Source organism: Macaca fascicularis, chromosome 14, assembly GCF_037993035.2.
Source record: "Macaca fascicularis isolate 582-1 chromosome 14, T2T-MFA8v1.1".
Classification (NCBI taxonomy): Eukaryota; Metazoa; Chordata; class Mammalia; order Primates; family Cercopithecidae; genus Macaca; species Macaca fascicularis.
The window spans coordinates 117,069,681-117,083,151 of NC_088388.1; the positions used below are offsets into that span (position 1 = coordinate 117,069,681).

At 42.9% G+C, this 13,471-nt stretch overlaps 1 protein-coding gene across 5 annotated transcripts in view; it reads right to left on the reverse strand.

The window, feature by feature from the left end:
* JAML (junction adhesion molecule like) overlaps positions 1 to 13,471 on the reverse strand; it is a 39,156-nt gene that overhangs the window by 21,315 nt on the left and 4,370 nt on the right. For 3 of the 5 annotated variants that reach the window (XM_005579792.5, XM_074015306.1, XM_074015308.1), the window contains exons 1-2: positions 12,880 to 12,950; positions 216 to 278 (exon numbers count right to left, since the gene is read on the reverse strand). In XM_005579792.5, the coding sequence (XP_005579849.2) occupies positions 216 to 258 (43 nt within the window). In that variant the 5' untranslated portion in view covers positions 259 to 278; positions 12,880 to 12,950. Of the gene's footprint in view, positions 1 to 215; positions 279 to 11,938; positions 12,099 to 12,879; positions 12,951 to 13,471 lie in introns of those variants that run through there. The other 2 variants (XM_005579793.5, XM_074015305.1) reach the window with 2 other exon arrangements.

Genomic DNA, 13,471 nt, shown 5'->3' on the forward strand with positions numbered 1-13,471 from the left:
TGTTTCTAATGGAAACAGGAAGATTCAGCCTCCCAAGAAACCATAAGCTAGCTGGCTTCAAAAACAGCTGCTTCAACAAAACTGTGAAGTTCCATATTAGGATTTCCATCTTCAAGAAACCCAGGGGAATCAAAAACATATCAAATTGGCTTTTAATAATGCACAGAACTTAGGAGAAATCAAATACCCCACACTGTCCCTTAGCTTCTACTTACCCAGTAACACTGGCAGCAGGATGAGTTTCAGTAGGCAAAACATGCTGCTCTCAACTTTTAAACCTTAAGATAAAAGAACAAAAATCAGAAAATCATGTCAAGAGAAGTTCATTAACTTAAAAAACCAATAGTGAAGGACTATATGGAGCAGCCTCTGTTTGAGACACTGGTATGCAGCATTGAACAAGAAAAACAAGACGAGGTCCCAGCTCATTTGCAGTTTGTGTGTAGTGGGAGCTGGGGAAAAAAGAAGCAAATGAATGAATGAGTAAGAAAATACCAGATGTCAGTAAGTGATATGATGCAACAAAACAGAGTAGTGTTTGAAGAGTCACTTGGGGGCTGCTTTAGATTGGCCGTAAGGGAAGATTAGATGAAAGTTGCTTTTATAGAGGAAAAAAAGCAAATGATTGCAGGATGCCCTTGAGATGACAACCCTAGACCTTCCACTACCTGTGTATTTCACACAAACAAAAAATTACAGGATATCCAGTCTGAAATTTTCCCCCATCTCTCCACCTAAATTAGAATTACTGCTTTTTTGGGAGGAAGAGGTGGGGGGCAGGAAGAGAGTCTCACTCTGTTGCCCAGGCTGGAGTGCAGTGACGTGATCTCCAGGGCTCAAGCAACCTTCTTATCTCAGCCTCCTGAGTAGCTGGGACTACAGGCATGTTACACCACGCTTGCTAATTTTTTGTTTGTTTGTTTGTTAGTAGTAGAGAGCTCTCTCTGTGTTGCCCAAGCTGGTCTCAAACTCCTGGGCTTGAGTGATCCTCCACCTCAGCCTCCCAAAGTGTTGGGATTATAGGCATGGGCCACTGCGCCTGGCCCACGGTGAACTTTTTATCTTCTTTTTTTTTTAAACTTTTTAAAGGCAGGGCAGTATGGCTAGAATGAGAATTGGGCTGTGCACTGGACAAAAGTGTGTGTTTGATATGCATGTTATCTCTGTAGTATTCATTTCATTGCATTCACCAGTCCCTGGAAAAGGATTCACCGTTCTACAAACTACCCCCAAATTTTCTTAGCTAAACAGAAGAACCCTGACTCTCAGGAGTTACAGCGCAACCAGTCTTGGGTTCCCACCTACTACTGCACCTGGTCTCAGCCGCGGTCTTTACCCCCGGCCACCCGGCCACTGGCGAGATTCCACCTCAGGATCTGCTAAGAGGAACGATGTGTTTTTTGCAATAACAGCAAGGTACCCCGCCCAGCTCTGCTGGGACATCTGGCACATATGATAGCCATTTTAATTAATAAAAATAGATTACTTAAGACCTTCCTTAATCGTATTTTCCAATCAACAAAATCCTCTACCTGGAAAATCAGAGTTAAGCTATTCAAGGAGGTTCCTACCTTAGGTCCCACTTACACAGAGAGGTCAGCTGATCTTGCTGAACCTGTTTCCTTGCCATTAAAAGGGATTGAAAAGGAAAGGATCTAATAGGATAATGTAGATAACAGTGCTTGGAAAATGGGAAGCATTACCATGGAAGATTCTTTATATAGATAAGAGTCAGAAACAGAGTTTGTAGCTTTAGGGGAGATTTCAGGTTCTGAGCTTCTACCTTCCTAAGAATGGCAAATGATGAATCAGAATGAACTGGAAACTTAAGTTTCCATTTTTGAACCTTGTTGTAACAATGTGGATAATAATCACACTAAGCCAGATATACCAGGAGTCACATAGATTCCCCTAAACAAAAGAACCTCTAATGAAAACACAGACCTCTCTCAACATAACCAAGACCCCATTTCTGCTCCATGCCACCCACCTTGCCCCATACATACATGGATGAGGGTCGTAAGGGGCTTCCTTTACAGTATGTCCTAACGTTAGTTCATCACATCTGGGACATCTGTTGCCTTCCCCAGGGAGTTGGTTGTGCTCCCTCTTCTGCCCAGAAAACAGCACTTAGCAGTGGGACATTCCCCCAGCAGCTCACCAACTGCAAGGAGGAGTAATGACTAATTTATGTGTCTGCCACCAACTCAAGTCTGCAGACTCTAAAAGGTAGCACCATACATGCCTTGTTTATACGTGTGTCCTGGTGCCGTGTTACAGCGCTGGTAAAATGCCTGGCATATACTGGATAAATGCTCATAGCTGACAATGTGACCATTAAGTTGAAATCAACTTAAAGGCATCTTGCAGCAGCCCCCCGCTCCACTCTATTCTAAGAGGAAGCCAGCGACTCTAAAAAGATTCTGAATCTCGGCACTAAATCTGAGTAACTCAGAGCCACACCCAAACCATCTTCAAACAAATTCTAAGAAACATAAGTATCATTAATAGAAGACACTCATTATCAGTCCTACGTACTCAAATGCACCATTAGAACTCGGTGAAGAGAGAAGCAATGATTTTAGCAGAAAAATTACTAAGAGTTTTTTTTAAACGTTCTTCTGGGCTCAGAACTTCCTTTAACTAACTCTTTGATCTTTGGGAAAATCACTGGGCCTTGTTTTCAATATTAAAAGATCAGACCTTTTTCTTAATAGAGCAGCACACTAGTAATCAGTAGTTGAGATGTAATAAAGCAGAGAAGGTTAATGCCAGGCCCTGGGTGCTTTGCACATTAACTGATTTAATCCTCACAACAACCCCATGAGGTTTTGCAGATGAGGAAATGAGGCAGAGAATGGCAACGTGACTTGCCTGAGAACACAGAGCGAGTGGCAGAGCGAGGATTCAAGCCCAGGCATCCCGGATCCGAGCCTGTGTCTTCGCTACACTATGCTGTTACTCCACATTTGAGAAAGTAACCAATATTTTAGAGCAAAGCTTTTCTGAACTTTATTTGTCAAAAGAAGATTAATCTGTTCCTCCTGACTGAATGGTCTTCCAATCCGCCTTGCTCAGGCCTTCACCCAGTTAACACCTGCTCATCGCTCACATCTCAAGTTAAATGTCATCTCCTCAGGAAACCTCTCCTCAACCATTCATCCCAGGACAGGTCCCTAAGCCACATGTCTTTTTTTTTATTTTGAGATGGAGTTTCAGTTTTTTGCCTAGGCTGGAGTGCAATGGCGCAATCTCTGCTCACGGCAACCTCCGCCTCCCAGGTTCAAGTGATTCTTCTGCCTCAGCCTCCTGGGTAGCTGGGATTACAGGCATGTGCCACCATGCCCGGCTAACTGTGTATTTTTAGTAGAGACAGGGTTTCACCATGCTGGCCATGCTGGTCTCAAACTCCCCACCTCAGGTGATCTGCTCACCTCAGCCTACCAATGTGCTGGGACTACAGGCGTAAGCTACCACGCCCAGCAGCCACATGTCTTAATAGTACCTCTACCTTTCCTTTAGGGTATGGGCCACTATGTCTATTTGTTTGAGTGCTCATTTAATTAAGACCTGCTCTCTACCTCCACTCCCAAACTATAAGCTCCATGAAGCCAAGAGCGTGCCCATGAGCAACCACCCTTCCAGTGCCAGCGTGGTGTGAGATACAGGGACATGCTCAGTAACTACTTGTCAAATGAGTTCATAACACCTTGGACATTTACCAAGAACACTATCTGAGTTTGAATTTCCTAGTTAGTTGACAGATATTTGCAAATTCCTCTCTATATATTCACCAACACACACAAATTCTGAATTTTTTATACACATTTAGCTGAATAACAAATCTCCATTTTTTAAAAAATCCAGCAAAAATATTCAGAAGCACCTTAAGCACCTTGATAAGAGACACTATTGAAATTCTCAGCTTCTACCCTGCTTCCTTCTCTTTCCAGATACTAATTTATCTCCTCAGCAGATGTTTTGAGATAATTCTCCATAGTAAGTTACCTCATCTGTTGGCCAAATATTTTGACCTGAGCTCATGGTTCTTTCACAATATAAATTCTGGCAAATACCTTCTGTCTTTCTAGGGGGTTATGACTATCAGGATCTTCTTTTCTATTACTAATAGTGTAGGGGGGTTAAAAATGGGCAAATGGTCTAAACAGACATTTCTCAAAAGAAGACATACAAATGGCCAACATATATATGAAAAAAAATTCTCAATATCAGTAATCATGGAAATGCAAATGAAACCCACAATGAGTTATCATCTCACTCCAGTTAAGGTTATTATCAAAAAGACAAACACACACACACACAAATGCTGGTGAGGATGCAGAGAAAAGGGGACTCTTACACACTGTTGGTAGGAATGCAAAGTAGCACAGCCACTATGGAGAACAGTATGTGTGTAGTCCTGATAAGTAAGTAACAATGAGGAGGGGCCCCAGTTCGGGGAGGGCCCAAGTGTGGAAGAACAATGAACTTGACTGTTCTGAGACATAGCTAATCAAACAACCTGAGGGCATAATGACTTCTATGGGCACAGTGACCTCTTTCACGGGTAGCCCCCTCCAGCACCACCCTATAAAACTTCCCTTCAGCCCCTGCCTCTTTGCAGACAGCGCTTTCTCTGCTGTGCTGCCCATTACAACCTTGCAACATATTTTCATATCTTCTCTAATAAATCTGCCTTCTTTCCGATGACTGTCTTTGAAACACATTTGCTGCCAGTGACATCAGCCCTAGCTAGTCACTACCCGCAACATTTTGGTGATCCAAAAGGGGATTGCTTGGGGACCTCTCCACTACTCTCTCCCTTGCCTCTCCTCCAACTCCAATATCTCGGTGCACAGCATCCAAGTTTGGAGACAACTGAAGGTCCTGGCCAGGGCCACTCCCCAGTGGACCAGAAGGTCCTGGTGAGAAGTCGTCACCCAACCAGAGTTTGCTTTCCTTTTCAGTTTTCAACGGAAACAAACTCTAGTATCCCTCTGGCAACTTATGACAACTGGCCAGGGCCACTTCCTGGTGTGGCCTGAAGGCCAGGGGCTGAAGAGTCTTGTCTGCCTTGCCCGGGAGAGAGGAAAACCCTCTCCTATCTTTTCTGGTCAAAAGTCCCTCTATGTGTCACAAGTGGCACACGTGGTTTGGGGGACTCACACCCCCCTCTTTCTCACTCTAACTTCTCCCTGTGAAGACAGGCAGACCTCCTGCTCTGGATGTTCCCAAACTAGGTGGGCTCAAGCAACCTCCGAGCAGTGAGTCTCCCCATTCCCCTCCCGTCCTCATACCTGAACCAATCATCCGGTACAAGGCCCCAGTGCAAAGAGGTCTTTCTGATAGCTGGGATGCCCTTTAGAAAGTGCACCCCAGTCCGTCAGTGGATGTGAGTGGAACACGTTTCCTCAGCGAGAAGCCCCAAGAGAAAGCAGTTTGTGTCCCCAGCAGACATTAGCCCCCAGAGGCTGGCTCATCATTTTCCAGTCCCACCATGGGACAAATCCCGTCTGTTCCTTCAGACTCACCTCTGCATTGCATCCTAAAACATTGAGACAAATTTAACCCTCAGACTCTCAAAAAGAAACAACTTTCTTGTGTAATACAGCATGGCCCCTATGCAAAAAAATCCTCAACTTAGCCTCATCAGTCTTTTACAACCAAGAGCAGAATGAGGAGGGCAGAGCTAAGGAGAAAGAAAAATGCAGAGACAAAGGCAGGCTCAATTGTTGGCTGATTTAGAAGCCCTCGGCCCCTCCAGTTGCCCTAAGGACACTCCTCCAGGTAAGTGCCCTCAGTGCAGATGGCCAGGCCACTGGAAGGCAAACTGCCCCAATGGGATACATGAGAAAAAGCCCTTCACAGCTTGCTCCCTCTGCCACAAGCTCAGCTGCTGAAAATGGGACTGTTCTGAGGGCTGAAAGGCCCTGAGGACAGAATTCTAGCCCTTGATGGCCTTAAACTGAAGCGGGCTCTCTGCCCCAGCTGAATTCCAAATCACAACAAAACAAAGCCAAGGGTGACTCTGGAAGTGCCAAGTAAAATTATCCATTTCCCCTTTGAGTTCAAGAGCTGCCTGTCTTGGAGACACCTCCTCTCCCCCTTTCTGGAACTACCTTTTGCCTATATAGTAAAAATCTGGAAAATCACTATCTGGAGTTTAACAGGCTTTAAGATTGAGCCACTGTTGGAATTGAGTACACCATTTAAAGGAAAAGGCTAAATTAAAAGAAGGTGCGTAATAATAACATGGCTAGTCCTAGAAAGTTCTCTTGAGCAGTTAAAATTCTTTGCAAGCTTGCAAATGCTCTAAACTCCTCCTGGAAAAAACAACAGCAGTCACCTTGCACTATAGGTCACTGGTCCCCAATCTTTTTGGCACCAAGGACCCGTTTCATGGAAGACAATTTTTCCACAGACCAGGGAGGGTGGAGGATGATTTGGGGATGAAACCATTCCACCTCAGATCACCTGGCATTAGATTCTCATAAGAAGCATGAAACCTAGATCCCTCACATGTGCAGTTCACAATAGGTTCACACTCCTATGAGAATCCTCGCTAATCTGAAAGGAAGCAGGGCTCAGGCAGTAACGCTTGCTCGTCTGCCTGCCACTTACCTCCTGCTGAGCGGTTCGGTTCCTGACAGGCCATGGACCAGTGCCAGTCTACTGCCTAGGGATTGGGGACCCCTGCTGTAGCTCAACTACTAGGGCTTTGCCCTCTCAGAAGGGTGCGCTGGGTTCAATTCCTGGCTTCAAAAGTGAATCTTTTGTGGTTTAATCATTTATTGATTCTTTTCTCTTCCATGGACAGCTCCTAATTTTCTGTCTTGAAATTTTTTTCTCTGAGTTACCTTTGGGGCAATTCTAGATCTTGTAAATTGCTTACCATCTCTTTGGAGACACCTTGTGTCTCCAGACACACACGGACCTTGTGCATCCATATTTAAGTTATCCCCTTACTTAAGGTTTAGTAATTTCACATAGGAGGTTACCTTTAGGTAACGATTCAAAAGCCAGAAATATTGGCCATTTGTCCTGGCTAAAATCTGGTAACAAAAGATTTTTAAGAGATTTTTATTTTGAGAACTCCATAGTCAGAAATCAACTTAATTAAAGATGATATTTGGGCTGTATGTATACAGATATTGTTTTAAAAGCCCCTGCTGGCCAGGCACAGTGGCTCATGCCTATCATCCTAGCACTTTGAGAGGCCAAAGTGGACAGATCGCTTGAGCCCAGGAGTTTGAGATCAGCCTGGGCAACTTGGCGAAACCCCATCTGTATAAAAAAAAAAAAAAATTAGCTGGGCATAGTGGCAGGCACCTGTAGTCCTAGCTACTCAGGAGGCTGAAGTGGGAGGATCACTTGAGCTCAGGAGGTTGAGGCTGCAGTGAGTTGTGATCACACCACTGCATTCCAACCTGGCAACAGAGCGAGACTCCATCTAAACAAACAAAAAGCCCCTGCTCTCCCTCTAAGAACTTCTCAGTCAATGGAATTTTGTCTTGATTCTCCATTTCTGTCTGTGTATTTATATGTGTTGTGTGTATAGTATTTATATAAAAGAGCTCTAATTAATTGGCTTAAAAAAACTAAAATCAAGCATATTATCAGAAAAAATTGAAACTTTAATCCCTTTTAGGTCACATGACTCTAATGATTTTTAAAAATAAAGACAGCATAAATAAAATAAAAAACAAAGACAGTGTAAATAAAGAATGTGTTTTGGTGGGAGGTTATTAAGAAGTCATGTGAATATGGTTTCTGTTAAACAGAATGTAATTTTGTCTAGCTCAGAGGGTTTTAACTATTGGCCTCACCTAAAAGAGTAATGGGACAGCTGGGCATGGTGACTCACGCCTGTAATCCCAGAACTTTGGGAGGCTGAGGTGGGCAGATCACTTGAGGTCAGGAGTTTGAGACCAGCCAGGCCAACATGGCAAAACCCCATCTCTACTAAAAATACAAAAATTAGTCACGTGTGGTGTTGAGTGCCTGTAATCCCAGCTACTTGGGAGGCTGAGGCAGGAGAATCACTTGAACTTGGGAGGCGGAGGTTGCAGTGAGCTGAGATTGTGGCACTGCATGCCAGCCTAGGTGACGGAGTGAGACTCTGTCTAAAAAAAAAAAAAAAAAAAAAAAAGAGTAACGGGACAAAACTGATGGTTCAAGCAAGTTGAAAAGGGTTTGTGAAGGGTTAATCTTGTGAAAAGTTCTGTAGGTACAAGCAAGTTGGCTAAGACTTAAAGGGGATTACTTAGCTTTTCCGTAGGTCGAACACTGAAATAAAAGCACACTGATGTAGGGCCAGAATCGGGGCCCATGTGTCTGAATAATGGTATTCTAGAGAATTTATTTGTTTAACAGAAAATTGTAAAGAATTATGAGAGGTGTGTGGACATTTCACCTTATGGTCAAACTAACTATGATTGTATAGATTTGTATATAAGGTTTTATTATGAATTGGATATAACATTAATAATATACTAATGCAAAGGTGAAATTTTGCTTTCTCTCTTAAACAAGATTTTTGCATAATATTTTAAAATAATGAGAGATTTTTGTTTACCTTTCAATAAACAACAGAAAAAGGAGGGGAGAGGAGACAGATTTGGTTGGTGGTCACGCTGTCTTTATTGCGACCTGCTTGGAAAGTTGACTCTCCCCTCTATCAGCAAGTAAAGATTTTTTCCTTTTAGAAATTTTGGAGTTATCATTTTGGCTACATAAATGACTTGTAGTGACTCTATACTAATCTTCCCTGAGCAACTCTCCTCCAAATCCTGTTGGGTAATGAGAACAAGTGGCACCCCCCCCGCCCAAAAAATCCATACCCCTTTATATTATTTAAGGGACCAATTACCAATCTCCCGCCAGTCCCTGGTAATATCCAAATGCCCCACACCCCTTTGGGGCAAAAATATCCTTTCCAAGATGGGTGGCTGCTTAATGTTTACCCAACTTGTGAATTCATCTTTCCCTCTAATATCCCCGTTTCTCCCAGGAAAGCTACCTAAATCTTTAACCAATAGCTTCAACCTGGATAGTCCTATCTCGGGGGTTTAAAAATAGCCCACACTTATACAGACACACCCTAGCAAGAAATTCAACCTAGAAATCTCTTGAGGGGGGATAACCTCCTCATATGTGGCCCCTTCACAGAACTCGCACAGCAACACACAGTATAAACCTTAACTTCCTAACAAAAGGAAAATATTTTTTTGTCTAATTCAAAGGTTACATATAGGCCAGATGTGGTAACTCACGCCCGTAATCCCAGCACTCTGGAAGGCCAAGGCATGCAGATCACCTGTGGTCAGGAGTTCAAGATCAGCCTGGCCAACATAGCAAAGCCCTGTCTCTACTAAAAAAATACAAAAATTAGCTGGGTGTGGTGGCACACACCTGTAGTCCCAGCTACTTGGGAGGCTGAGGCAGGAGAATTGCTTGAACCCACAAGGTGGAGACTGTAGTGAGCCAAGATTGTGCCACTGCACTCCAGCCTGGATGATAGAGTGAGACTCCATCTCAAAAAAAAAAAAAAAAAAAAAAACAGGTTACTTATAAAACAAGGTAAAAGGAATGAGGAAATAAGAGAGACATAAAGACGGTTATAAAGGTGAAGGCCAGGTGCGGTGGCTCATGCCTGTAATCTTAGCACTTTGGGAGGCCAAGGTGGTGGATCACTTGAGGTCAGGAGTTCAAGACAAGCCTGGTCAACAGGGTGAAACCCCATCTCTACTAAAAATACAAACATTAGCCAGGCATAGTGGCTTGTGCCTGTAGTCCCAGCTACCTGGGAGGCTGAGGCACAAGAATCACTTGAACTCAGGAAGCAGAGGTTACACTGAGCCGAGATCGCACCACTGCACTCCAGCCTGGGTGATAGAGTGAGACTCTGTCTCAAAAAAATAAAAATAAAAATAATAAAACAAAAAAGAAGAAGAAAGTTATAAAGGTGAAGAGGTATTTTTGATAAGGAGAGTTATAAAGAAAGAAATTTTATATAAGAACGGATCTTGTGTGATAAATTCTTGTCATAAAGTAAAATGACTGATTGTTAAGAAAGAGGGAAGTTTAGGACAAGTCAGAAAGTCCAAGCCCATCATAGATAGTCATGACCAGTGTAAGTCATGAGAAAATTCATGAAAGAAATTTATAAAAGGAATGTTGTATGTAATTAAGGTATAATCGTCTGTCTAAAATTGGTTCCCTATGCTGTGTTTAAATTCAAACACTTTTTCATCAAGTAACTTCTAGGTTATCTAAATGGGCTTTCAATAAGGAAAAATAGTCAGACTGCAAAAGGTTTTTCTTCACCTTTTCAGTAACTGGCTTAAGAAATAAAATTGTGTCTTCTAAAATTCAGCAGTTTCACCTTCAAATGATGCTGTGAATGGGGTATCAGTCTCTCCCCAATGATGCCTGCTACCTTTACCAGTCTCCCCTGAATTCAGTTGGACACCAGTTTTGCCTTGACATGCTCCCCCTCTCTGATGAGACCCTTCCTCCAGCAAAATCCAATATCCTAGGTCCCACAATCCAGGATGGGTCTCTTGACAGATCAACAATCGTAGGTAGGGAGAACTCTATGCCCCTGGTCAGCAGGAAGTAGTTGGAAGATGAGACCTCTGCCCAATGCCAAAGATTTGTCATTGTTGTTCTGCCAAGGGTGGAATGTAGAGTCCTGATAAGCAAGCAACAATGAGGAAGGGGCCCCAAGTTGGGGAGGGTCCCAGGTGGGGAAGAACAATGAACAATTGTTCTGAGAGTAGCTAATCAAACTACTCAAGGGCACAATGACCTCTGTGGGCACAGTGACCTGGTTCCACAGGTAGCCCGCTCCATCACGACCCTATAAAACTTCTCTCTAGTCCCTGCCTCTTTGCAGACAGCCCTTTCCCTGCTGTGCTGCCCAGCAACCTTGCAAGGTATTTTTTTACCTATGGCTGTCTTGGTAAATACCCTTACCACCCATGACACCAGCCCTGGCTAGTCACTACCCAGGAAAATATGGAGGTCCCTCAAAAAACTACAAATAAACTACTATACGATCTAGCAATCCCACCACTGGACCTTTATCCAAAGGAAAGGAAATCATTACATTGAAGAGACATCTGCACTCCTGTTTATTGCAGCACTTATTACAATAGCCAAAACATAGAATCAATCTAGGTGTTCAACAATAGGTAAATGGGTAAAGAAAATGTGATATATGTACACAATGAAATATCATTTGAGCATTAAAAAGAATGAAATCTATGATTCACAGTAACATAGATGGAAATGGAAGACATTCTGTAAAGTGAGATAAGCCGGGAACGGAAACTTAAACACTGAATGTACTCACTCATATGTGGAAGCTAAAAACATTGATCTCACAGAAGTAAAAAGTAGAACAGAGGATACTAGAGGGGAAGGGACATAGGGAGAGATTTGTCAACAGAAACAAAATTACAGCTAGATAGGAAGAATAAATTCTAGTGTCCTATACCACTTTAAGATGGCTATGGTTAACAACAATGCATAGTTTCCAAGAGGTAGAAGGAGGATACTGAGTGTTCCTAACACAAATAAACGAAAAAAAGTTAGACATGATGGATATGCTAATTAGTCTGATCCGATCTCTATACACTGTATGTATCAAAACACCCCTGTGTACCCCATAAATATGTGGAATTATTATGTGTCAATTTTTAAAGTTACTAAACAGTGTAGGGAAATTGTTCTCCTTGGCAGTTACTACAGAAAAAACATCTTCGGAAAAGAGATATGCCACAATGAGACTACCATACAAGATGCCAAAGTTACCCCCCAAATGACAATATCATGAGACAAAATAAGGGAGAGCTGCTGTCCCTCAGTGTTTGTCCCTAGTAAGGACAACTAACCACTGATCAAACAGACAACTGCACAGCCTTCTTTCACTCACAGGGTGTTGTCCACCTGCAGTGCCGAGTCCTCTCAATCCATCTGCATACTGCTGTGCACTTCTGGGCTCTCAGATGTTTTTAGGTCTCCAAGTCTATATAACCACTCTAAGCCATGCCTCTTAATATGTGCCCTCATTTTCCATTGTTAAGCCATTGAACACAGACTGGTAGGTCACATGGCTTCTGTAACACAGTCTAGGTGACATCGGTTAACTCTCTACACGAATGGGACCCTGGAGGTCCTTACTCCTGCTCCCTGCTTCAGAGTGGGTTATACCTAAACCGTCCTGCATGAGCCTTTCCCAAGGTCAGGGCTGTGCTGAGGGTGTAACAAGTATGGACAGTAGTCTAGCTCTCTTGGGAGATTTAAGTCTCGGGCTTCTAAAGGTTAAATATTGGCATGTCTATAATGGAGAGAAGAAAAACAGTGGTATAACTATGTAAAATGATGGATATATTAATCTGCTTCACCATAGTAAACTTTTTACTATCTACATGTATCCCACAACATCATGTTGTTTACCTTAAATATACACAATGAAATTTGTTTAAAAATAAAATTTAAAACTGTCTTCTAAAAAGAAAAATAGTGAAGAAAGAGCTCTGCTGTGAGCTCAAGAACAGCCAGTCACAGCTCTACCTAAACCCATGGGTGACTTAAAGCTGAAGCCTTGTCATCATCACTGTCACATACTCTTATTATGAGGAAACTTTGCTCCTCTTTTTGCTGAGGAGATTCACCTAAGTTACTCTACATGACAGTAACTGACACAGCACCCACTAGACTACTTTATGACATCCCCCTCCAGAGATCAAGAGTTCTGCAATCACGGCTTCACAATCCTGAGAGACTACCAATTCAACCAGCCTTCAGGACTGGCACACTTCTGCATGAGAAAAGTTCAAATAATGGCTTAAGAAATTCAAAGCAACTGCTTACCCAAGATGAAGAGCACCCAGGAGAGGCAGTGCACTGAAATCTCCCCACAGCTGCAGTTCCCAAGCTCAACTGAAAGACTGCTGTGAGCACTCTAGGTTAGGCTCAGAGCAAACCAAACACGTGCCTTCTGAAGTGGCTGCAGAGATGCAAACAGGAACCTCTAACTCAAGGTTCTCATTTCAGTCTCATTACCCAATTTTTATGTATATTTTCATTCTAAAAAGAGGTGACAAATTCAACCTACTGAAGTGGACCTCACACTCAGACTTCTTCAGATGCCATCTTCCCTTTTAGATGACAAGCCCTCTGAGGGTAGGAGCTTGAATGGCACCAGGCAAGTAGGTGCTGAGAAAGAAATCCGTTTCATGCAAACAAAATACAATAAATGTAATATTAACACAAAACATTCTGTCTTAAAGATATGCAACCTCTTTTATTTTTCCTCTCAAAACAGAGGTGCAACCTCGCCAGGCAATCACCCAATCACTGCTTCCAAAGATATGCCTGCCCAGTCCTCCAACTCGCTACGTAGACATGAGTTTCCTCTGGCCGTGTGATATCAGCATTTCCAGAATACAGGCAGCCATTGATT